Genomic DNA, 27,996 nt, shown 5'->3' with positions numbered 1-27,996 from the left:
TTAATATGCAAATAGTAAGATTTATTTAAATTTTTTCAAACAATCAAGGTCGACACAGTCACCTGGACATGCAAATTCTGTTCATTACATTTCATTTTTTTTTTTTTTTGGTTTTTTTGAGACAGGGTTTCTCTATGTAGCTTTGCGCCTTTCCTGGAACTCACTTGGTAGCCCAGGCTGGCCTCGAACTCACAGAGTTCCTCCTGCCTCTGCCTCCCGAGTGCTGGGATTAAAGGCGTGCGCCACCACCGCCCGGCGACATTTCATTTTTATAAGGTGCTTGAAAAACTCAAAAACTAAAATGTAAATTTAAGTTTAGAATTTGAACCACTGATTCAAGCGCATGTGAAGAAGAGCAAATGGTGGGAAGAAATAAAAGAAAGCTAATGGGGATTTGTGTTCAGATATAATAGCTAGGTAGAGCTAGGAAAGATGACTGACAGTAACAGTTCAAGTATAGGCTGTTCCTTCACTCTGTTGTGCTCTGGGAACCTGATTCTTATTTTCAGGAAGGAGTTTCAGAAACCTTAGTCATACAGACAAACAGTATAACCTTGGGCTTGACTCAAATCCATAAATGTGTCACAGAATTCAGAGGTCAAGGTACAAAGGTATTATTGATTATGTTATTTCAAAATCTTTGGATGTAAAATATTTCTACTAAATAGAACAATAGAGAAGAAAGGAATATTTACTGTTTGGAATCATTTCAATGTATCTATACCTCAAATTTGCTAGTGGAATGTGACTAGCCTAAGTAGAGGAGATGCTCTTTCTTCACATGGCCCTGTTCATTTGTACTGGAAATTTAATGAATTTTGCCTTCACAGTTGCATGTAGCTTTGCACTCTTGTTTAACCATTGGATAGTCACAGGTTAGTGAAGCCTTCAATTCTGCACAGTTAGAAAACTTATCTTCATATTCACAACTATTTGCTGAAAAAAAAAAACAAAGGAATTCATTATTTTGTTTTTATTTTCCTCTATTAACAGAGCCAAAATAAAACATATGAATTGGGAGAAGAAGATTGAGCAAATGAATGAATGTCCTTTAAAATTAGAGCTTTATGACATGTCTTTGATATGAATTAATGTATTTCTTCACTCACAAAATGCTGGAGAAATTTAACTTCAGTGGTTCTTTGAGGAACTAAGCTATCTAGAGGTTAGAAAGATGGCTCAGTGATTAGGAGTCCTTGCTCTTCTTGCAGAGAACCCGGTTTTGATTTTCAGAATCCACATCATGGCTTAAGACCACCTGTAACTACAGTTCCATGGGACCCAATGCACTCTCCTGTCCTCCAAGGTCACTGGGTTCAAATGTATGTGCATAAATACATACGTGCACACAAACATTTATAAACATAAGATAAATACTAAAAAAGAACCCCACTATTTAAAATGTCAGTCATTATGCAAGTAATTTCTAAACTTGTGAATGGTTAATATTTAAACTCTATATTCTTAGCAAAACAGTTTCATAAACATGTTCTATATCTACTGTTTCTAGAAGCCAGTCTCTTTATGTAAAATACTGACCATTAAATCATTCCAGAATGTTCTGTTTTCCATGATTGCCGTAGACTTTGATGCTGTTTTTCATACAAGAGGAGCTAATTTTGTGAAAACATTGGCTTGGAAAAGTAAGTAGTGGAGAATTTTCTTCTGATTATTAAATATTTATATTCAAATGTACAGCAGTGACCAGAAACCCAACAAACTCATTTGAAATTCACCCTACAGTCTTTGTCATGTCTTTGATGTATTTCAACAGTGCATGAACCTCCATTCAGCTCACCCAGTCTCAGAGAACTGGAAACTCATAATTACCAAATAATTCAAAGTATCTTGTTTATACCCTGTATTTTGGTACTGTTTATTGAGCTAGGGACTTATTTGTTGCCTAGGCTAGAATCTAGCCCATACAATCATATACCTCTGCTAATTCCACCTCCAGAGAAGCACCACAACAGCCACATGGCTAGTCCTCTTTCACTTTGTGTGGTGGTTCTCTGCAGGCTTTACAGCCAGCGGGAGGAAAAAAAAAAAAACATGTTCCATGAAGAGATAAAAATGAAAGTCAGCCTGACTTTATTGTAACAGTGCTGGTCCAGGACTTCTAGAGTCTGGCTGAGATCATTTTATATTAGCCATGTTTAAGTCCAGCACAATTTTGGAAAAAAAAGTTATCTGATAACAATTAACTCAGTCCCAAATACACAGTAATTGAAGACATGTTTTCATTGAGATTCTTTACAAAGTACATCTGGCTTCTTTCATAAGAATGGGTACTGTTGACTCAGAGATAGTGTCCAAGATTTAGGGTCTAGGAAGATGCTGAAGTAAACATAACCCCTGCGGGTGTCAGGATTGGCCAGGCCCTAAGATGACATAGAAGTCACTTAGGCTGTTGAAAAGCACAAGTGACATCACTCATAAGAATGGGTTTTATGACCTAACATCACTGCTGAAGATTTACAGGAAAAGGGTTCAGGATAAGTGAGACAAATTCTGGGAGATACGGTGGAGCCTGTCTCATCAGACAGCAAAGGATCACCAGGATGTAAAACCTTGTAATTCCTGACATTCCAGAAAGAGCAATTATGCATCTCATTCCACTGAAGAGATAAACTGTATGTTGAACTTTCCTGACTCCCCTGGTGCTTATCTGTGTGCACAGGGCCTTTTTGCCCTTTACACCTCTCCATATGCATGTAAATATTCATCATCACTGAACCAGCACAGTTAACATCAAAGTATTAGTATTCTACCTCCTCTCTCTGCAACCCATTTTCATAACTTTTGTATTAATAACACAAAATGACTAGTTCTGAATCGATATCTCCTACTTGGCTCTTTCATTATGCTTTGTCTAAGAGCTCTTTAAAGGATACACTATGCATAACACCTGGGAGACTGATATAGGAAGATCAAGAAGATTGGAATCAGACTAGACTATATAGTGAGTTCTAGGTGAGCTTTTTTTTACATAGTGAGACCCTATTTCAAAACTGAAAACAGCCTCAACCACAAATAAGTAAATTTAAACTTCAAAAATAAAAATAAAGGTCGCCGGGTGGTGGCGGCGCATGCCTTTAATCCCAGCACTTGGAAGGCAGAGCCAGGTGGATCTCTGTGAGTTCGAGGCCAGCCTGGTCTCCAAAGCGAGTTCCAGGAAAGGCGCAAAGCTACACAGAGAAACCCTGTCTCGAAAAACCAAAAAAATAAATAAATAAAAATAAAAAAATAAAAATAAATAAAGGTCATTTTCTTTATCTTTCTGTTTGTTAATTTTTCAATTTTCTATTTGTTAGTGCTAGGATAGTCTACTTTAAAAGCACATTCAGCAGAGCTGTGGATATTTGGCTCTTCCTTTTTTAGTTTATAATCTTAATATCATTAGTACTGTGAACATTATTTAAACAAATGCACAATAAAGAATTCTGTAATTCACTGGAGAATGCACAAAAATCCCAGTGAATTGTTACCAGAATTTTCTATATTAACTTTGATGTTATTTTCCTTTTTTATAAATACCTTATTGCTATTACAGTTCCTTTATGTAGCCTGGGCTAAGCTGTAGTTTGATCAATATTCCAACCTAGGTTTGAACTCCTGATTCTCCTTCCTCTACCCACAGAATGTTGGGGTTACATTAATTCTTTGTATTTATATTCATAGTAATACTAAAAATGAGATGCTAGACATTCATTTCACTTCTTTCTTGTAATGAAATCTCTCACACCTTTATTATGGAAGGAGAGAACTAATTCACACAAGTTGTCCTCTAATCTCAACACACAATCACACACAGAAGCCATTTCACACATGCATGTGTCTGTACATATACAGAGTGACACAAATACCCATTCACAAATAAATAAAAATGTAACACAAAATTCAAATGATGCTCTGGAGGAGCTTGAGAATTTATTGTATTAAGCTTCTTGGTGGGCAAAGAATTGTAGTATATTTCTTCCTTCTCTGGGCTGAACTGTGTACTATTATCTCAAACACTTAGATTTATATTGCTTTGTCTTCTTAAAATGCCAACATTAAGATCCTACTGTTATTGAGGATAAGAAAATTCACTTGAAATTTATGGAATTATAGCCACAGGAATATTTCTGTAGACTCCAATAGCAATAATACCAATATAGTTGCAAGTATGCACTGATTTAGATGTTTCCTTCAACAACATAGAGTATCCTGTTTTTTCAATGTCAAAAGTACATACATCCTAAACAAAGGAAAATTTGTAATTCTAAATCCTCTTTGAAAATAAGGCCATGCAATTAAATCTTAAAACAGATTTGATAATATTATATTAGTGTGTTAAAAAAAAACTTACTGCAGAGTCCATCTTCACAGTGATCAGGACAAAGAGCACATGGTTGTCCTATTGTGTAGGGGATGTATTGCCTTCTTAAAAAATTACCACTGAAATTGAAATAGACAACATCAAATACTTTTAATTTTTCCTGTACACTCAAATACTTGCATATCACACACACACACACACACACACACACATATATACATATACATGTACATATACATATACATATATACATGGAATCCTATTAAAAGCTTTAGTTATGCCATACAAAAAAACTAACATTTCCTAAGAGTATTCAGATATGAATGTGAAATTATAGGATAATTAATCCATTCACTTTTTCCCTCAACCATCATGTCAGAACCTAAGCAACTGAAATATAATAAATAAAAATCTAAAGGTTTAGAAATGTTTTATTGTTGAAACACTCTCTTCTTTTCCTGATAAACCTGGAAAATACATAAGACAAGAATGCTGCAGGTTGAACTCAATCCTCGGGGGAGTCTTTGCCCTGGAGGAGATGGGAATGGGGGGTGTGCTGGGGGGAAGGCAGGGGTGGGGGTTGGGAGGGGGGAGAACAAGGGAATCCGTGGCTGATATGTAAAATTAAATTTAATAAATAAATTTTAAAAATGAAAAAAATAATGTTGCTTGAGTATAAAAGATATTTCCTATAGAGAAAGTTAGATACAAGAAAATGCTGTGATTCCTATAGTGTGGATGAGGTACCGATGATGTGCTGAGTTTCAGGTATTTAGTGTCTAATTGTGAAAGTCCTAATGCTTGGGAATGTTTGGGGTTTTCTAAAGGTAGCATGTGGGTTTGAGACTTCTAGGCTTATCAAAATGAGAATATTAATGAGGAAAACTCTTTATATAAACTATCTGAAAGTGCCCAGCTTATGCCTCAGTAGGAGTATCACTTAGCTGATCATCACAGGAAATTAGAAAAGTCAGTTCTCCATTGCACTAAGGGTGGCAGGGGTGTGTGTGCAATGCCCAAGGGCTTGCAGAAGAACCTCTCCTCTATATGCAGAACACAGCTGTAGGTGTATGAGCAATGTTAAGAATGAAAAAGTCAGAAAGCATTGTACAAGATCTGTCACTTGCTCCTCCTCATTACTCATCTGACACTTCTAGGTACCAGGCTCTAGATGCTTACTTGACCAGGCAGCGGGATGGTGTCCAGTAGCTTCCCTCTTTGTATTACTTAATACCAACAGAAACATGTTTGAAAATTTTTTGAGAATCCTACTATTCAATGCAGAAACAGATTAGAAATGAATCATTTAAAAGACTTGATTTGAAGACCCTCAGCCTCTTGTTGTATAAGTTTCTTGTATTAAAAGAATAATAGAGCTGGAGAGATGTCTCAGTACTTAAGAGCACATATTCCTCTATTAGAAGACTTGGGTTTGGTTCCCAGCTTCCACTTCAGGTGGCTTACAGATGTCTGTAACTCCAGTTCCACAGAATTTGATGACTTTGGTGTCCACAAGTGTTTAGGGTTGACAACCTGGGACTGGATAACATATCAGGAGTCTACTCCCTGAAGAAACTGATCCTTTCTCAACACCCATAGCTTACCCATAGCTCCTTATCCAGGTCAATATAACCTTTTGTTATCAACCTTGGTTGCCTCCCTGAACTCAAAGATAAGAGCCTATTGTTAAAAACATCACCAACTTCAGACACAGGAGTTGGAGAAATTGAGCTGGAATTGACCTGGAAGCTTCTTTCCTGCAGATTAGCTCTCATAGTATTAGAAGATGCTATGTAAGCTGCCAAGGGAGAAAATAACCAATAGTTTTATCTTTCTGCAAAACTGTAAGAATGACTACCCTGCTTGCTATTTTTCCAAGCTTAATTTCTGTTGCTTTATTTATGCATATGAACACCCCCACACACACAAAGGCCAGAACAGGTCCTTAGTCCTAAAGTTAAAAATAGGTATGACCTACTTGACATGGTTGTTGGTATCAAACCTTGATTCTCTGAAAGAACAGCAATAATTCTCCAGTACTGAGTCATCTCTATAGCCCTAATGTTGCTACTTTATACCTGTAAGAATTCACTAAGACTTAAACTTAAAAGGCTCTTTGAGAGGTCCTTAATATATTTCAGGTAGTTAAGAAAGCTAAAATATTAACACTTTTTCCTTAGAATTTACTAAAAAATTCTGAAAAAACTCATTTATTATATCTTGATTTTAAAACTAGGAATTTACTTCCCTTTTATGCTATGTTTGAGCTCTTAAAAAATTCCCATGAAAAAATGAATATATATTCATAATCTGAATGTTAACTGAATTTTTCTTTAAATTACTTTAATTACATCTGCATCTATGTTTATACGAGTACAATAACAAAGCTGAGATCATGAATTTGTGAGGAAGTGTGGGATAGGAAGATTTCAAGCAGAGGGAAGTATGGAAATGAAGGAAATACAGTACTCCTATATGAAATTCACAAAAAATAAAACAAACTTTTTTTGGAATTTTGAGAAACTATTCTCTGTGTTGCCCTGCCTGGCCTCAAACTCACAAAGATTGCCTGAATCTGCTTCCCAAGTCCTAGGACTAAAGGTGTGAAACACTACCACACCTCAACAATTAAATTTTAAAAATAGATACAACAACCTATATAATCAGGGGTAGGATCAATTAATTAGAAGCACCACAATCACTAACCTGTGTCATTCACTCATGTTCACTCCTGGTCTACTATTAAATGTTTCCTTTGTAGCCTACAAACATAGCATGAACTGACAATAGGAATTCACAATCCTTATACTTGTGTACTCATGAAGTCACCATTAGACCAGAAAACAGCAATTGAGGAGGGAAGAGAGATTTTTTTTTTTTTTTTTTTTTTTTTTTTTTTTTTTTTTTGGTTTTTCGAGACAGGGTTTCTCTGTGTAGCTTTGTGCCTTTCCTGGAACTCACTTGGTAGCCCAGGCTGGCCTCGAACTCACAGAGATACACCTGGCTCTGCCTCACGAGTGCTGGGATTAAAGGCGTGCGCCACCACCGCCCGGCTGAGAGATTATTTTTAAAGATAAGGAAAATGCTTCTGAGTTTGATTCATGGAACTGATGAGATGGACATTTCAAAGATTTAGTTAAATAAGTTTCAACTCTAGGAAATATTTAGAAGTTTTTATTTCCCTCTCCACGTATAAAATATATCTTTAGTTTGTTTTTATACTATGATAATTTAAAAATGTCAAATTGCATTTGACATTGCTGAAAATAAACTTTGAAGTGGATACTTACGGAGGACAATAGTGACAAACATATAAGAATTGCAATAATTGGTGAGAACACTTAGCAACTCCACATGCCACTTGGAAAGATGAATTCCAAACAACCTAAACACCCAGAGACAAAGACAAGGCACATGTCAGATAGGAAAATAATGCAGAAAAACAAACACAAAATTAAAAACACCACTGGTAACTTTGTTTCTATATGCCTTATAGACATAGTTAAGTGATTGAATCAAACTACAGATGTGAGAACCTCCCTAAGGGGCTGCTGTTGGTCAGCTAGTCCAGCAAATCTTTCAGGAAGCACTCAGTGGAGTTTATGAAGGCTGAGAGTGGCTTCAGCCCCATCTCAGAGAAGCTTTCTTCTTCTTTGTCATCTTTGACAGTTTCCAAGGTGAGGAGGATGCAGAAGGCTGGGCTGAGGCCAAAGAGCTTCATGTCAAAATGAAAGGCATCAAAGAATCTATGGACACTAGGAAGACACTGGTGTGATGTTTAACTCCTCTGACACTACTTTCAGCCCTACAGACATGTGACCATAAACAGCTAAAGGGTAATCTGGATATCAGGTCAACTCCTGGTCAGACACCAAACTGACCAAGATGTTGCTGGTGACTACTCTGAAGTGCCTTTGCAAAAACAAGTGTCCTGTGTCCATAGAAGCCTGGCCTTGAAAGATGAACCAGAACTTCCTCCCAGTATCATAGAAGAGATTGTTCAGTTTGATACTTTAAGCTGTGGTCATGAGTATCTTCTTTTCTGTGTGGACAGGGATCATGAGTGGCTTGCAAACCTTTCTGGTTCATCGTGATGGAAGGCCAGCATATTTCCTAGAAGTTGTATGTGGTAGATGCTTCTTTGTGGAGCTCTGGCCTTGGATATCCTAGTTTCCTCCTAAAACTCTGTTTCAGCTCAAGTCTCTCAGCCTACAGGATCTGATCAGGTCAGGGATTGGGAGTTGACCCATCCCTGCACCACAACTGGATTTTTGCTTTACCCAGGCAAGCAGGATCCCCACATCACCTACTTCCTAGTTATGGAAGGCCCTCTGACAATGGACAGGATGGAGCCACAATCTTATAATTCTTGCTAAAGGAGTCATTTTATTTGATAGGAAAGGGCCCAAGGCCCTGGCCTTTAGATCCAGCAGGAAGGTAGCTGTCAGGGTTTCTGGTAATAAAAGTCCAGGAGCTTTCCCCTTTTCACTCAGGAGCCATACACAACTGATATACGGTCCTGTTAAAGTCTGGGGAGGTGCCTTAGAATATAGGCCATTACCCCTGTTTGGGGACTTGAGTCAAGAAATTATGGTTAGGAAAATAATCAAGTATGTTCCCTTACAAAGATTAGATAAGCCATTGAAAGCTGGCAGCTCAAATAGCAAATGAATGTCAAGACCAATGAACAACCAACCACTCAAGATCTTTCCCAAGGTGTACAGATGGTGTGCACTCTCTCTATACTCCATGAAATTGGGAGAATGTGATAGGATGACAGGAAGTTCAAAGCCATTCTGGACTACAGAGTGAGACCGTGTCTCAAAAAGAAAATAAAAACTCTCTGCCCCGAAATTCTTTATTGAAATCAATCAAGTAATTAAAAATATTTCCTTGCCTAGCACTTACAGAGAGAGTATTTTTCTTACCTGAGTATAATGTCCAACTAATGCATCAGGTGGATTTGGGCCTGAACCAAACTTGAAATCTTTGGCTTCATCAAACCAGCTTTGGATTGCACGAGACCATGATGCTGGATAACTTGCCATGAAGAGATTCTCACCACATCTTATGTCTAAGGAAAAAGACAGACCACTCACAAAGAAAGCAATAAAGAAAAAAAAAAAGAGGAACACACACACACACACAGAGAGAGAGAGAGAGAGAGAGAGAGAGAGAGAGAGAGAGAGAGAGAGAGAGAGAGAGAGAATCCCTGCTTTAAACACATTGCTCATACTTCCTTTTGAATATTGCATAAGAAGCATGTTTCAGACCTGAGGAACCTTTAGCTGAACAGCAGCCATAGGTATTCAACATGTGTGTGCTAAACACCATGAGCACTAAGTAGATAGAGAAGTCTTGTCTTCAGTAGCTTCTGTCCTCAAACTTATTCATCCACACATTAAATTCTCCACACCTGTGTGCATATGTGTGTGTGTGCATGCCTGTGCCTCAAGTGTACCAACTGTGGATTTGCAGGCTTGAAGAAGACCAAGATTAACTCCTTTCATTTCTCTCCTGAATAGCTAGAGATTTTTTATAACAAAAACACATTTTATGTGTTTAGGATTATTGTTCTGTGTGAGCCTTCTTTACAGTCATTCTTTAAAAACTACAAGTACAAAGCAAACAAAACAGAAAGGATTATATTTTCAAAGTATATAGGTCATCTGTGGTGATATTTAATTTGTGCTCTAATAAACAAAGCTTGCATGGAGATCAAAGGAAAAAGCTAGAAACTATGTTAAGCATAGAGGCTGGGCAGTGGTAGCCCATGCCTTTAATCCTAGCATTTGGGAGACAGAGAGTCATCTAGATCTCTATGAGTTCAAGGTCACATTGGGAACAGAGTCTGGCATGGTGGCACACACCTTTAAACTCAGCACTAGTTGACCATAGAAGTCTGAAGGTCTATACTGACAGACAAGAAGTGATAGAACTGGAAGGGAAGAGGAAGTGATATAGCTGGGTGGAGAGAAAAGTAAGATGACAGAGCTCAGAAAGGTATATAGGCATGAGTGTACAGGAAGTAGTTGTCTCTTTGGCTGATGATTTCATAGAAGTAAGACATTCCTGGCTTGCTCTCTGATCTTTCAGCTTTCACCCCAATACATGGCTCCAGGTTTTTTTTATTAGTAAGACTGTTTAGCAATTCATGTTACAGTTATGTCTTACCTAGAATATTAAAACTTCTTGGGCCAGATTTTCTTCAAAGAATGGGGGAAAAAAGCGTCTTTTAACCCCCAAAAATAGCTTAGTATTTTTTATCAAGCTCTGTAAATAAAAAATTGTTTTAAACTTTAACTGAATATTGTAGCATTTAAATTAACTTTTAGTCATTATGTTATTAAATTAGAAATGTCTAAGAAGTAAAACCTTTAAAAGAGGTTATTAATTTATTAGGTTTAAATTGGGCCAAAAAGTGATCATTTTTAATGTTTTAAGAAATATATTATCTCATGGTCCATTTATTAATTTTGTTATCATTTTACACTTCCTTATGTAAATATTGTTTCATAGTTTATTTTTAATTTAACATAATATGTCCTTTTAGGCTTTCATAAGTTGAGCTCAAAAAAAATGAAGGAAGAGCCAGGTGCATACACATTGGTGGATTTCACACAAATTCCAGTACTTAGGAAGCAAATGTTGGAAGAACAGAAATTTGAATATATACAGGGATATACAGTGAGACCTGTCTCCTCCCCATCAAAAATAATGAAGGAAATAATAAATGTAAATACTAAGATATTTGATATTTCTTGAGAAAAATGAAGAATTAGTTGATCAAATTAAATATATTTTTTATGATTTAAAAGATAGCTTGGAAACACAAAAAGCCACATCATTAAATTTGGGTTAAAGACAGAAATTCTAATTTCAGAGTGCTGGAAAACTGGCTGAGCATGTAAGAGTATACTCTGCTATTTCAGCAGACTTGAATCCAACTCCTAACATCCATACAGTGTAGCATACCACTGCCTGTGACAACATCATTATGACAACCACCTGTAACCTGTAAGCTCCAGAGGGTCTGGTGCCTTCTTCGGCCCTCTAGAAGCATTCTTACATACATGCACACATGCATAAATATATATGACACACTTACACAAAAATAAAACCATAATAGGATAAAATTAAAAAAAGATTCTAATTTCACATTTCCTTTATAAGGCCATAATTAGTAATTATTTTCATCCAGACATCAGTTTCTAATCTTCAAAGCAGAGAAAAGGACGATCCATATCTTGCTTCAATTGTAAACTGGTTGCAAGGCACAAAACTGGCCTCAGGAAAGACTGTGTAAATTATAAAACATTCAATAAGCACAAACTGCAGACTTTCAGAGCCATCTCTGTCACAGAGATATTTAGCTTTTTAAAAAAGGCAGCAACAGAATGGGTGTTTATTTACAATTTTTTTTGTTAGCACAATATGAGAAAATGGGCTTTCCTATGTGACTCTCCATGAAAACATAAGTGATTTTTAGTTTACATACTGGTGGTCCTGGAATCTGCAGGACTGTGTTGGTAAGTGCACTGGCTTGCCCATCTCTGTGCATTCACTCGGGCATCATTGCTCCATTGCTAAAGAGGAAAAAAAAGAAGACAGCCATGGAGTAACTCAAACATCAGAGTCACATGATCTTTGCACATAGGCTGATATCGTTGCAAAATTTCTGTAGGAGCCTTCTGATTTTCATCATAATCAATATATAATATAGTATATGTCTAAATTTTTATGTTAGCATGTATTTTATCAGCTTTCATGGTGGAGTTTATAAATGAGTTTATTTTGCATCTTTTCCACCCCCATCTTCCTGATCCTGCCCATCCTCCCATGCATGCCCTCTCACCCACAGCCTCCATTTGATGTCACACAGGTTCTCTTTCCTTCCACTTACCATGCCTTCTATAGTCCTTCCCAACCCCCAACATTGATCTTCTTAGTAGTTTCATAACCTATGTCCAAAGATACTCCCTCTTATCTATGGACTGTTCTGTACCAAATAAATACAAGTAGTCTGTCTTCCCAAGGCCACAAAAAAGTACTAAAACCTTTAATGATCTAAAATTACTAAAATCACAACAGGAATCATTAAAGACGGAGTAATTGCTATAGAGTGAGTATCACTAACCATGATGAAGTACTAAGACTATTTTCACAGCTGTAAGAAGTTGCCTCATAAATCCTAGCTTTATTTTTTACCTCATTAAATAAATTTAAGAGACACATGGACTTTGGATCTGGATCCAGAGAGTAGACTATTTAGATGAAAGGTCATTGGACCTTAAAGGAGAAATCTTCTGACCTTAGGAGAAAAGAGTGAGCCAAAATAACATTGTGGCTTTTCACTGGAGATCAAACTCAAAAGATGTGATTTTAGTTCAGTAACTATAATTGATATACCTCCATAATACCAATGAGTCACTGTTATAAAAGAAATTTAATGAGTACTACTCTGATCGTTGCACAACTAAACACAGTAGAAAAGTAGAGCACCAACTCAGTCTCTACATGCATGCCACATAGCACATGGACACACACCCACACACATGCACACAAACAAAACAATGAATACTTTTTGTTTTTTTTTAATAGAATCTACAATAGAGGCAGAACCTCTTTAAGCACACAGGAGAAGCCAGATGCTATCTACAAGCTCCAAACATAGCTCTCCAAATTCACTGTCCTGTTGTGAGCCCTCACCATCTTTAGTAAGTCACTACCAGGTGGGGAAACCATTCTTCTCAGTTGGTTGTGCTTGTTTACAATCTCTTCTTGGACTGACACTCTAGTGGTTGTCAAATCCTCAAACTTCATATTCTGAATGGAAATAAAAGTCATGTTAGTGTATGTTAAGGTTGCATATAAAGTGAATAAGTTGTCTAAGATGAATGAAAGTCATTTTTAAAGTACTCGGGCCAATGTTAGTCATTAAGCCTTGATAATAAATTTAAGAAAATCTATGACTTTTCATGAGAAACACTTTACATATAAATTTTGAAAATAAAATGAATTTATGGCATATCAAATAAAAACTCTTCTGAGGCTACAAATGTCAATTTTGATTTAAGAGAGATCTATAATATTAGCCATGCAAAATAGAGAACCTTAAGTCATTCACACTCAGTTAGGCTGTAGCAAGGAAGTGCTAAGGATGAAGAAATATAATTTATTATAGATCTTAAGAGGCAATAGCCATCTGACCAGGAGTTTGAAAGCATGTGAGATAACGTGTAGGCCCTTAGCCAATACATGTGTGCATTAGAGAATTTTATATGTAACAGGGATTTGTGATCACTCCGAAGACAGCTTTATCTAATAGAACATCCAAGTCAATTTGGAGACAATGGGTTCTTGAAAATAGTTTGGCATTACTGACTTTACATTTCACTGGACAGCAATAAGCCTGCTAAGTTAACTCAGATGCTGATATTTAAATTTACCTTTTTCATTTGTGTGGCACAGGTGGATGGAGTGATATTATGTGAATTGGCAGAGATATAAGAGCCACTTGCTGATAAACACATACTCCAAAATGTGCTGTTTTATAGTGTAGAGCAAGATGTTACAGCATAACTATTCATGGACTGACTCTCACATTCATATCTTAGTGCTGGGATCAGTTGTTTCTACTTTCTACAGTCTTACTTCCCTCAAGATTTTACAGATCCTGCACCCGTAGATCAAATCACACTGCATTGCCAGGGGCTGCAACATGTCCATCTCTCCCTAATGTATTATGTTCTGAAGGCACTATGAAAGCCTTGTGCGAAGAAATCTCTCACAGCTAGTGGTTTCTAAGGCAGAAAGGATGTACATATTAAAGTCATTGCTTGAAAATCCTCACATTTTATTTTAATATAAAGTAGCAATATCCCCAGATGTTTATTTATTAAGGGAATGGCATCATTTTCTAAAACATTTATACTTAAGTGTATATGTTTGAGTAGAATATGGGTTTGTGTAATGAGTGCAGTGCCAGTGGAAGCCTTAAAAGAGTATCAGATTCCCTGGAGTGTGAGTTTCAAGTTGATGTAAGCCTCCTGAGGTGGACGCTAGAAACCAAAGGGTCCTCTTAAAGTGCAGTAAATACTCTTATTCCATCTCTCCAACCCCCAACCCCCAGACTTTTCATTTAAACCTGAAAAATCTACCTGAAGATGTTTTATTTCCAAAGACAATATATATGGCTTCTGAGAAAGCCATTATTATTTTCTGCTTGTTATGCTACCTTCCCTGGTAGCTAAAAATTCCATGAAACAATACACGTGCTTACATTTTCTTAGCAGAAAGTTGTACAGATTTAAAGAAACACATACCAGAAACATGGAAATGTGAGTTTAAAATGTTAAAAGGTTTGTTTTGGATAGAAATGAGACCTAATAATTACAACACCACAAAATAAAACCAAGAGAAAAAACAATAAGTGACTCAGAGAGATGAATCAGTTCTCCATGGTAACTCTCAAAGAAGCCCTCATTCATAAAACATGGCTTGAATCTCTCTGCTATTAGATCTTGAAAATTTATGAAGAACTATCAATGGACCAAAGAGAGACGGGAGAGGGAAAGGATGAAGGGAAAGAGAATAGATGGTTCAAAAGTTCTGTAAAATACAATCAATTTAGGAAGGAAACTGGGAATGGAAACAACTTGAAAGAACACCTAGATAATAGTCTCCAGTTACTAATTTGATTATGGTAACAAAAGGCATATAATTTATATTCCAAAACAGGTTCAACCAGTTATTGGCACTCGGTACTCTTGAGGAATTCTAGTAGTCTTCAATGTAAGGGCCAAGAGAAGAGAATGAAGGCTAGAGCAACCCCCAGAGCTTCTAATTTTTAGTAGCTTTCTAACTAAGAGGAGAGTTATTTTTCTGGTACTACACATTCCATCATTAAAAAGGTGACTGAGCCTCATCTGGAATTGTCTAAGCATAAGAACATATTATAAATAACAAATATTTGGCTCATGTACATACTTATTGTTTGCATAATAGATATACTTAATGACTCTGGTGTGTGTGTGTGTGTGTGTGTGTGTGTGTGTGTGTGTGTGTATTGCTAAGGATCAAAGTGACTTACTCCACACTCTGGCCTTCCAGAAATTTGAAGAGTGATCCTATAGCTTCCTAGCCTTCATGGTTGCCTAGATTTTTCTGATAAGATACTAAACCTTACCCATACCTCATAGTGTTCTCGAAGAATGGATGGGGGTAATACAGCAGCCAGGAACAACAACAATGGGAATAATGTCATGTCTAGAAAACAAAGAAGAGAAAAAAGATCTGCATTTAAATGTTTAGTACAAGGAGTTCTGAGTAACACAGAAGGTATGGGGGAAGTAATGAGATCCATTTCCAGGATTTACTAGCAATATAACAAGGGGGACATTCTATTTATATCATCACAATGGTAATAAAATCAACTCAAGAAGTCTGCTGCGAGCTGGTGCAATAAGGAATAAGTCAAAGTTCCTAAGTGCAGCTCCCCAAAGCATGCACCTACGAGTGCTCCGGGTTGTTAGCGTCTTCTCCAGAGTTAAACTAAAATCCATGGAGGTCCTCTCTTCAGATTCTAGAAATTTAGGAATTCTTCCTTTATCCTTTCAAGAGTAGCAAAAGCACCCAGCAATTACCATGGCAGGATGCTGCTATGATATGATTTACCCTTGTTTGATAAGTTATAGTTTGATATAGTAAGCTCTGCCTACTCTATTATAGGATGTTTGTTTGTTATTCGTTCATTAAAAGTTTTTCTTTTCTTGTAGAGACAAGATTCCACTATGTAGCCCAGTCTACCTTCAAACCTACAACTTGGCCTCAGAATCTCAAGTGCTGAGACATATCTGTACATTACCATACACAACTCTTGTCATATTTTTACATCAATGTCCTTAACTTGGTTCATGTTCCCAGTATATTAACACATTTATTCTCAAACACTGGTCCATAATACCAAGATTGAACCTTGAAAATCTTAGACCTTCATCATCATGTTTTACATATAATGGTAAATGTATGATAAATTAATGTCATGTCCAACAATAGGAAAATCATTTAAATAATTTGGAATATATTCTCTTATTAAGGGCATTAAGTAAAACACACTCTCATGAGCACAAACATACACATACACACACACACACTTTATTGTGTGCTGGTATGCATATATATATATATATATATATATATATATATATATTCATACGTGTGGAGACCTGAGGCAGACATTAGGTGTTCCCAATTGCTCCCTACCTTATTAGTTGAGACAGGATCTGTGAGGGAGCCCCAAACTCACCATTTCAGTGAGTCTGGCTACAAAGCTTTGGGTATTCTCTGTCTCTACCTTCTGCCTGCATTGAAGTTATTAGCATGCAGCCACACCCACCTGGCTTTTAAGTCAGTTCTGGTGATTTAAACTCTGGTGCCCATGCTTGCATAACAAGTGCATTCTCTACTGAGTCATACTGCCAGCATTTACAGCGGGCTTTTAATGATTTCTTCTAACCAGATAGAAGTTTTCCTTACTCTACAATTAATAAAGGCCTATATAAAAGGATGCAATGCATAAATAAGTAAAGTTCAAAAAACTTTCCAAAGCACCCTTTGCCCTAATTTAGACACACAAAATAGCATAGACAATGTTTGGTGTCACTTGTTATGTGACTCTCTTTGGGGTTCGTTTAAAACTCATAAAAACCTAGCAGTTAAAACTGTGATTCAATATCCCGCTTTACACATGAATAATATCAGTGTTAGAGATTTAATACTGACGCGTCATAAAAATTTTGGGAGCAAAATGAAATCTAAGTACCGGCTGTGTGGCGTCATAGCCTTCAGTTCTGAGAGCCAGAGGCTTCAGTGATTTAGAAGATTATGTAGACAAGGAAATATGTCGATCAAACCCCAGCAGAGGTGCCTGGAGTGAGTGCATTACTGGAAGAATCACATGATAGCTAGTCACATTCTCCTGAGTATCTACTGTAATATTTTCTAAATTCCAATGTCATATTAAATCATCACTCAGTTTGCTTTGTCATGTTTCTCTGAGCTATGAATCAGTCAGCACAGAACATAAATTCTACAGAACAGCTAGAAGTCATTATGACCACAATCTGGACAAGGATCCTGTAAGAAAAACAGCCTTGTCAATTCCTGAAAAGCAATCTATCTCTCTCTCTCTCTCTCTCTCTCTCTCTCTCTCTCTCTCTCTCTCTCTCTCTCTCTCTCTCTTTCATTTTCCAAGAGTGAATATGAATATGCCTGCTTCCTTGAATTTGCTAAGCAGTGGCACTGGAATTCTGAGCTGTACCTGATTTACAATACTTGAAATTTCTGACATTGACTTAAGCAAATGACCTCTGTCTTTTGTAAAATGAGCTGTCTCACCTCAAGGATTGAGATTTACCACATAACAGTCTATTACCAAATAGCTCTTGAGATTGACACTTATCATAACTTTGACTGCTTTTGAATCCAACATCACAAGTTTAGCTGGATTGGCAGACTCTGTAGGTTCAGAGGTTGACTAGTCGAGTATATCATTTAAACACATGAAGAAAAGTATGAATAAATATCCTTTGGAATTACAATCTTCCCCCAAAGTCATATAATTCCCTTTTAAATAATATTAAGTAGTATCATAATATCCTAACATTCTCCAGTCATTTCCTGTCTTCCCCAAGTATTTATGAGGAAAATTGCTTTGTCATATAAGGTATATACACCATTTATACATGTAAAGAACCTACAAGCTACCTGAATATATTCACCTATAATCAGAAAAATGAAATGTTTTATTTTCTGCTTGTCTTAAGTGTATTTTATGGACCAGTTATATATTCTGATGATCACCAATAACACATTTATTTCACATTCATAGCTATAAGGTTGATTTGGACAATTTAAAATCATTAACAAGGCTACCTTCTCATCCATAATCTAATAATATTTGCATTAGTGCACAGAAAAATGCCTGTACTCCTAAATCGTAGTTCTAATAAAAGTACCTCTAATATAACTACTCTAGAAAGTCACAGATATTTTAGAATATTTTAGAATAAAGAAATTCATTCTCACATTTCTGTAAAAAAGCATTTCCAGATTAAAAATAAACTTAAATTGTGTATACTTAGCTTTAGAGATTAAATTAAAAATGTATTCAATAAAATTATCAGCAGGGACTGTCAATAGTCCAGATGTGAAAAAACCAACTATAACACTTTACTACTGATAAGTTATAAATGCACTGGCATCAGGCAATTCATCTTAAAGTAAAATAGTACTACTTACTGCTGATGTCCAAGCAGAATGAAGTGTTTGTTCTGCTGGAATAAGAAAGGTGGTGACAGACAAGAGTCGGACTGTCTATATGTACTCTACCTATTTCCTGCTTTGACACAATCTGGTTGTGCAAGCACATCTTGGATAACAAGGTATGACATAAGATCTATCATGGCAGATTTTATAGCTGGTCATCTAACTGAAATTTTGACATCATATGGGGATTCTGTATATGGCTATCAGAAACAAATTATTAGAGAAGTTTACTAGCTCTTGAGTGCTCATCTAATGTTATAATGTATCTATATATTTGTCAGTAGATGCTCCTAACCAATTCATTTTCATCTTATCAGAGCTGTATTTCTCTTTTAAGGGGGCTGCAGAGGCGACTCAATGGTTAAGAGTAAATTATGCTCTTGCAAACAACATTGAGTTCACTTCCACCCATGTCATTTGTCTTACTACTGCTTGTAACTCCAGCTCCAGGGACCTGACATCTTCTAGTCTCCCTGAACACTTTATTCACATGCATATACCTCTACATAGAAGCAAATATATACATATATATGCATAATTTTAAAAAATAATTCCTTTGAGAATAAGTGTTAGCTTATACGTTTCATGATCTCTAGAGCATTCAAGATGTCTGCACAGAAATCTAAAACATCTCTGATTATTTGTTGGACCAATTTGATTTAGAAAATAATTGTGTCCTTTACCGTTGTAAATTCACTGTAAGGGTACATTACACAGTATATAGGTAAAGAATCCCAGACCTCCTGGTATTTTTAAGGTCCCAAGTATTAGCTTTTATTTTCTGGTCAAATGAAGGTGAACACAATATTGAGCAACATATAAAACTGTTATCATTTCAGCGTGAGAATCCACACAAAGTTTTGTGATTTCTAAGCGTGTTTTGACAACATAAAAATGAAGCAGGATAGACTAACAACAACAAGTTTCCTAGGCAATGATGTTAAGAAATCTTTTTTGATAAATAAGCAAGAATAAATTATGCAATCACAAATAGTACATACACAACACTGAGAGGCATTTATGGAGGCTCATATTGTCATATACATTGTAATACATCATGCATAATTCAATAATCTAGTCTCATTTTCTTATTTATCTTTAAGTTCACTGATTTATGTGAAAAAGACATACCAGAGAAGATAATCTACTCAACACATGTTTGAATTGTATTTAATAATAGGCTTACATATTAGCCACTGTTTAAGACAATCTTTAAAGGTCAGGGTGGACTTGGCCATAAGAAATTAAAGGCTCACAGGTTGCTTTCCTATCTTTCATCACCCCCTGATGTGTATTTTTTAAATATACAAGTGAGAGCTGGGTGGTGATGGCACACACCTATAATCCAAGCACTCATGAGGCAGAGGCAGGTAGATCTCTGTGAGTTTGAGGCCAGCCAGGTCTACAGAGTGAGTTCCATGACAGCCAAAGCTACACACAAAGAAATCCTTTCCAGTCAAAACAAATAAATAGATAGATAGATAGATAGATAGATAGATAGATAGATAGATAGATAGATAAGTGAAATATGAGCTCTAAGTAAGTAAGTAACATTCCTGAATCACATTACCTTTGGAAATGCTGTCTCTACCTCAGCTTTCTATGGAAGAATGTGGCAAGAGCATGATCAGAACAGTCTCCATCCTCACCCTGAAGGCTGCTTAATGGTGCACAAATTCTCATAAGCTTGAGATTTCAGTTCTCATGAACATTGGGGAAATTTTTATAATGATGTCCACTTTGATATATACGTGGGGAAATACTCTTTAGTTTACTTGTGATTAGATGATATAGTACGTATCATCCATTGCCATGTTCATGTAATTTCAAGGCCTTTCTTTGTGTATGCAATGCTTCTTTTCTTTTTTACCTGAATAAAAGTACTCTATACATCTGTGAATTACATGAGAATAAGTTGACTTTAGTAACCAATATAGAGTAACTGTTTCCATGAGAAATTCCCAAAAAAGTGAGTGAAAATGGCTTGAAAAGCAAACATCTTCTGGCTTATGATTCCTGCTTTACAAATTTTCATAAATTTATTACTTTATGATCATTAAATATGCTACAATATATAAGGTTGCTGTGGTTCATGAAATAACACACATGAATTCAAGCATCAAAGTGATATTAGTTTTTCAATTGGGTTGTTACTTGTCAGTTTTGTTTTCTAATTTCTCACTTATTTTTGTGACCTTTTCTTTGTTGAAATATATTATAGCAAATGATAATTTTTCATAGCACATGTTTCCTAAATGCAGACCCCAGAAAATCTATAACTTACAGCTTACTGTTTAGTTGGAAAGTTAAATAGGTAAACTGATTCTTTGTCTACACTATATGTATTTGGATTAGTGTCATAATAAAACTTGTAACTGAGTGCATGTGATTGTTGAGGAATCATAATTCAGCAAAAAGCTATAATGAAGGGAATGAATCTATACATGGAATGCCAAAAATCTAGAAAACAATATGCATTTAGGTGAAGTCTAGTTTACTCCAATCAAAATGATTAATGTTCTAGACAACCTCTTAAAAATGCCTTCTAGATTTACAGGTCTATGGGATAATGTATGATAACACAATTCATGTGTACAATGTAGATGATAAAATCAAAGCAGTCAACAATTTTGTCTTTATCATTATGACTTCATGCTATCAATGTGTAGATATTTTATTTCAACTCCTAGTTATTTTAATGTCTATAGCAAGTCGTCATTGTGATCCCGTTGTATGCCATAAGACATCAGAGCTTATTATTTTTGTCTGTGTTTTAGGACATGCTCTTTAAACTTCTTCCTACACTACACCATTGCCTTTGATAGTTGGCCCAAATTTAAATTGCTTTTTCCATTATTCAAAATATTACACATTTAATAAATATATTTAAACAGAGATTCTATGACATTACTATAAATATCTTGTAGCTAAGACAAAATTACAACAAAAGACAATCTCACTACTAAGTAAAATAGATAATTAAATGACAGGAATTATTTCACAATTCTGTTATTCAGCAGCTAAGAAGTGTCCAGCAAGACAATCTAGCATGTAGTGTCTGAGAACAATAGCATTTTTCTTAATACATAAATATTCAGTGGACTTTCTTCCACAGTTTCACCACATTTCTCATTTTGTGCATTAAGAATCATTGAGTTACAGTGAGTCAGAGAAATTTCAGGTATTGGGTTAAATATGTAATCTAAATAAAGAAAAAATAATTTTCATATTTACAGTTTTTAATTTATCAAATTATGCTCATTAACCAGACTGAGAAATAAGTCCTTTCTCTTGGTGGTTGATAACTGATTCAACGTACAAGTTTGGCTTAAGTGTCTATATCACTAAATCACCTTCTATAATTTCCTCAGTTTGCAAATCTGTAGAAAAAACCAGTGTACAAATGATATTTCTTTTTTCTGTATATTTTAGCACATAGATGATTGCTTTTAACTATTCAGAGAAGAAAAGGCCCATGGTTTCATGCATTTTGCAACTTGTTTGTTAATCTTTGACCTTAACTTTTATAGCTTTAAACTCTCTTTTGTGATAGTTTTAAAACTGTCAGGAAGAACATCAAGGTCACTGAAGAAAACAAATGCTGCTTTCTAGATAGATAAGCTCCAATCAGCTGGCTGTTTAATGAAACTATGTAAGCATAGCTCATATATTCATTTAGAAATACATACCAGAATGCCTAAATCATGCCATATTGATATTTTTCTCATCTATGATGAGAAAAGACACTTTTTTTTTTTTTTTGGTTTTTTTATTATTATTATTATTATTATTATTTTACAACACCATTCAGTTCAACATAATAGCCACAGAATCCCCTGTTCTCCCCCTCTCGCCCACCCCTCCCCCCAGCCCACCCCCCATTCCCACCTCCTCCAGATCAAGGTCTCCCCCGAGGACCGGGGTTGACCTGGTAGACTCAGTCCAGGCAGGTCCATTCCCCCCTCCCAGACCGAGCCAAGTGTCCCTGCATAAGTCCCAGGATTCAAACAGCCAACTCATGCAACGAGCCCAGGACCTGGCACCAATGCACAGCTGCCTCCCAAACAGATCAAGCCAACTGACTGTCTCACCCGTTCAGGTGGCCTGATCCAGTTGGGGGCCCCTCAGCCTTTGGTTCATAGATCCTGTGCTTCCATTCATTTGGTTATTTATCCCGGTGCTTTATCCAACCTTGGCTTCAACAATTCTCGCTCATATAAATCCTCTTCATACTCACTAATTAGACTCCCAGTGCTCCACCAGGGGCCCAGCCGTGGATGTCTGCCTTCAGATTCCTCAGTCCTTGGATGGGGTTTATGGCATCACTATTTGGGTGTCTGGCCATTCCATCACCAGAGTAGGTCAGTTCCTGCCGTCTCGCGACCATTGCCAGCAGTCTTTTGAGGGGATATCTTTGTGGATCTCCGTGGGCCTCCCTAGCTCTCTGCTTCCTCCCCTTCTCACCTTCCCATGTGGTCTTCATTTACCATGGTCTCCTATTCCTTGTTCTCCCTCTCTTTTCTTGATCCAGCTAGGATCTCCCACTCTTTCCCTCGACTGTCGCCCTTCATTGTTCCCACTCATGACCAGGCTATTCATGTAGATCTTGTCCATTTCTCCGTGTCTGAGAAAAGACACTTTTAAAACTATAATAAGTCACAATAAATATCAGTGTGTAGATATGTCTTCCACAGGATGATGAGACTTCCTGGGAAGGTGGCACTTGTTGACCCAAGGAAATTACTTGATCAGAGCCATAGATCAACACTGTTGGTCAACACATACAACAGTCGAGGACACAGTCTTCTCAGAGTCCTTCTTCCTGCTGTTCCGTGTAATCCCTTTCAGATATACAAATAGAATCTAATATACTATAACATTAGCAGTGTTACAAAAGAATATATCACAAAGGTAGTATTGAATTTTTAAGACATTTATCTTATACATGACTCACCCTTTATCATATCCAAAGTTGAGCACAAACATGTTTTCAATAATACATATTGAATTATTGAATATTTAAGTCAAGAGGAAATGAGGAAAAAGAGGAGGGAGAAGCAGGTCAGTTTAGAAGAACAGTGAGGGAGGATGGACATGTAACAGGAAGAATGTTTGAAAAAGAAAACTCTATAGAAACATGTTATTTTGTGTTTTTCTAAAATTACATTTAATACATATAAGCATATGTTTATATACATACATACACATACACACTCATATACACACACAAAACTTATATGTGCGTGTATATATACATATATATGTAAATAAAACTTAATTATGCCAGTGAGGCTAACAATACACCCTCTAAGAACTTTAGACTATTAACAAAAACTCTAGTACCTGACATTAGAAAGTTCTGTTGAATTTATGGTTAGGGGAGTCCAAGTGACTCTTAAAACAATATAGGCTTTTATTTGTTGTCCTTTGATACAGCCTAGAAGTTAAAGGAAAGTCCCTGTTTCTGAAGACACCACACACTTCAGATACAGGGCTCTGTCTCACTGGCTCTCATCTGAAAGCTTCCTTCTAGAAGTTGCTGTGCAAGGTGACAGTGGAGAATAGCAATCAGTAGTCCTAATCAGCTGTTATGTCTATAAACCACAATAATGACAAGCATGGTAAGTTATCCTCAAAGGTTCGTAGTAGCAGTCTTCTGTAGGCTGTAACCAACATCTAATTGAACTTAAAGACCCCTCTATAAGGGGTAAATTTTGCTTAGTACTAGAAACCTAGCCTAGTTCAAAACCCAGGACTAGTTAGGTCATGGGTCTTAGAGGAGAATTTAACATCACTTTACTAGACCAGTATAATTCCTGCTTTAAAAAAACACCAACTGTACGAATTGTTCAGAACTGCTGTGGTATGAGTAAGGCTTATCCATGCCCTGCTGGGGACCAGTTTCAGCAGAGATCAGACTGGAGAAGGGTGGATGCAGCAGGCAATATAAAGAAGTTGCACCAGACAACAGTTTGAATTTTTTTCTGAGGCTCTAGGAATATTTTATTTGATACTGTGCTCAGGAGGCAGTGTATAGAAGAGAATACTTGTTTATCTCTATCCAAGAACCAAAGAGAATATTTTTATATCCTACAACAATGATTACATCATTCTATACTGGCATTTCAAAAAACATCTAATACAGGTATATTTTCCCAACATGAACCAAAACATTCTTTAAAAGACATAATCATAAAATTCAGTGATTACAGTTCCTGGAGCAAGTAGACAGAGTTTAACTAGGCTGGGTTGGAGAGGCCCTTAATGTTTCCTCAAGGTCACTGTTGCCAGACCATTAGAATCTAAAAGGCTAATTCTTAACTTATAACAAGTCAAACAAAAATTCTTATCAAATTATACTATAATCTGTTTTAAACCTATGTGTATATATATATATATATGTGTGTGTGTATATTTATACATCTGTATAATTTCTACAACATTCCTATCTTTCTTATTTTTATAATCTTCTAATGATTAACTCATAATGTGAAATCATATCCTTTTTCTTGATTCTTACTTTTCAAATTTCATTTTACATCTATAAAAGTATTAATATCTTCACTACAAAATCAGCAAAAAATGTTCCCAAACTTATTTGTGGGTTTTTTGTACTTTCCCAATCTTGGTCTTCATCTCCATTTCCACAGTTTAGTTAGAACATACTGGTCAGTCGTCTCATCAATATTAATACTTTCAAATGCATAGGTTTTATATTACTTTTTTCAATAAAGTTTATTCATTTAATTTCCTTTCCCAGACCATCTCAGACCATCAATATTTTGAGGGCAAAAGGGAACAAGTCAGTGAATCCTAAAACCACTATATAAATGATTTTATTTTTTAAGTTAAAACTAAAGGAGGAAGTGGGGCTGTATCCACTCAACCAGAAACCGGACTTTGTCACACAGTTTCCTTAGCCAAACAACATTCCTACAGTCTTTTTAGCTAAGTGACGAGAACTGGAGCTTTGTCATGCAGTCTCCTTAGCCACACAACAGTCATACATTCTACTGAGCTAAATGGTGAGTGGAGCCACCATCTTCCCCTTTTATATTTTTCGGTCAATCATTTGAAATTTCACTGTCAGTGTTCTGATGCCTCATGCTAGTCATTGAAAGATGACCGGAAAAAGAAAAATAATAAGTAAGAAAATAAAAATTATCAATCCCAAATTAATTTTTTAAAAATGGCCAAACAGTAGTGGAACCTATATATTCCGTAATAGCCTTAAGGAAAGAAGTTGAGACTCTTTCCACTGTTGAAGAATCAATGTGAGGTTTACTTATAGCAGAAATTTTTTCAGGTAGATTACGAAAATCCAAAGAAAAACTTGAATAATCCCAAACTCCCTTAAGGTGAGCTTGAATCCTGTCCCAAGAATGTTCTGAAGCATTGTGTGATAAAGGAGTAACATAAATCCAGTGGAATTGTGAGTGACATTCTATTTTAATCTAACCTTTATATTTTGAATTAATATTTTGAATTTTGATTTCCTATATAAAGCATTGCTTCTTCCAAAGCATTAAGTATTTCCTGAACACCTCTATCCATGTGTTCCTGAATCATAAGGGCAATAGAAACATTTTTTGATAATTAATTCACATGTTGAGCTGAATGAATTTGTTTAACCAAAGCAGCAGTAGAAAAAACGAAACTAGCTGCAATAGCAATTAATGCAGTAACTCCTAACATTAAAGTTCCCACACAACGTTTACCTCTGCAAAAAGCATGTACAATATTATTCATAACCTGTAACCAGAATTATCATACCAATTGCCAATATTAATAACAGGAAGTAAAATATGACATGATTGGCCTAATGTAACAAATCCTCATCTGTTACATTAGAAGTAGTACAATTGGGTCCTGCCTTACTGAATGTACCAGGCTCTGCTGACTCCCCATGGGAGACCTTGACTTGGAGGAGATGGGATAGGGGGATGGTTAGGGAGGGACAGCTGGGTGGTGGGAAGAGGGAGGAGGGGGGATCTGTGCTTGGTATGAAAAGTTAATAAAATAATTTTAATAATCAAAAATAATAAAGAAGATATTCAATTAGAAAGAACACAGTGCTTACAAAGTATTTTAAATGAACCATTGTTAGTCTCAAAAATATATAAAGAATCAACGTTTTCACTATGTAAAATTGCACAAGGAGCTCCAACACAGGCATCTCTTGATCATTTGTATCAAACATTACTTGATAACACCTAACCAAAGGTCCCCTGCTCTGCCACCTTCTCTAACTGCAGCAGCGAAACCTACAGGCTCCTTATCCATTTTTGGTCTCTTTTTAGGTTTCTTTTGAAAAGGAAATACTGAGGTGGCCAATCCTCCTTAAAATTTTAATTTCTTCTTCCTCTCAGTCACTTTCTGTTTGAAAAGACTCCCCATTCTTCTTATCTCTTTTCTCCTCATTACTAACCTCCTTTCCAAAGGATCTTTAAAAAGAAGAGGAGCAATTGATTTATTTTGGGGAGAAGTTTCTGTAGATTTTTTTACATTCAGGTAATCCCTAACTTCCATTGGAGCCAAAGCCTGCTTGCTTAATGACCAATAAGCTAAAGCATTTACAGACATGCCTTGTGGCCCATTGGATTCATACAAATATCTAATATCTTCTCCAACTTTATCCCAATTATCAATATCTAGGGAGCCTTGATCAGGAAACCAAGGACTAAACTCATGCACAAACTGTAAAATCTCACAAACTTGATTGTCATCAACTTTTATTCCTTTCTTTTTCAATTATGTTTTGAAATATCAAAAAAACAAAAAAGCTTCCTTTCCTTAGACTCCACCTGTCACAATATATTTATTTTTTTCTTTTTTCTTATATACTCTCTTCAGCCCTACTCAATGACCAGGGGATCTTTATTAATTCTTTCTTATTAACTACTCTCACCCAGCCCAACTCTTTGACAGGGGGTCTGCATCACCCTTGTGGGATTCTTGCTACACCAGAAACACCTTATTAATACTTATCCTACTTCAGGTCTCCTGTTCAGGCACCACTTATGCTGGGCACCAGCTGCAGCAGAGATCAGGACAGGAGAAGGGTGGATGGAGCAGGCGATGTAAAGAACTTGTGCCGGACAGCTGTTTGAATCTTTTCTGAGCCTCTAAGAATATTTTATTTGATACTGTGCTCAGGAAGCAGTGTAGGGAAAAGAATATACGTCTCTCTCTCTCTTTCCAAGGAAAAAAGTTTATTTTTATATCCTACAACAATGATTACATCAGTCTATATTTGCACTTCAAAAAATATCAAATACGTGACTGTTTTCTCAACATGAACCAAAATGTCCTTAAAAAGTCATAATCATAAAAGTCAATGATCACAG

General features: G+C 36.2%; 1 protein-coding gene across 1 annotated transcript; it reads right to left on the bottom strand.

Annotated features, from left to right (window-relative positions):
* Positions 1–27,860, bottom strand: LOC121826201 (cysteine-rich secretory protein 1-like). Its single transcript, XM_076557867.1, has 8 exons — positions 27,643–27,860; positions 15,516–15,589; positions 13,031–13,147; positions 11,820–11,907; positions 9,250–9,395; positions 7,612–7,706; positions 4,352–4,440; positions 1–936 (listed from the first exon to the last, which is right to left on the bottom strand). The coding sequence occupies exons 2-8, from the start codon at positions 15,585–15,587 to the stop codon at positions 809–811; spliced, it is 735 nt and encodes a 244-aa protein (XP_076413982.1). The 5' UTR covers positions 15,588–15,589; positions 27,643–27,860; the 3' UTR covers positions 1–808.
* Positions 27,861–27,996: the final 136 nt, after the last annotated feature.

The sequence above is a fragment of the Peromyscus maniculatus genome, chromosome 21 (genome assembly GCF_049852395.1).
Source record: "Peromyscus maniculatus bairdii isolate BWxNUB_F1_BW_parent chromosome 21, HU_Pman_BW_mat_3.1, whole genome shotgun sequence".
NCBI lineage: Eukaryota > Metazoa > Chordata > Mammalia > Rodentia > Cricetidae > Peromyscus > Peromyscus maniculatus.
This window is presented reverse-complemented; position numbering and strand designations above follow the sequence as displayed.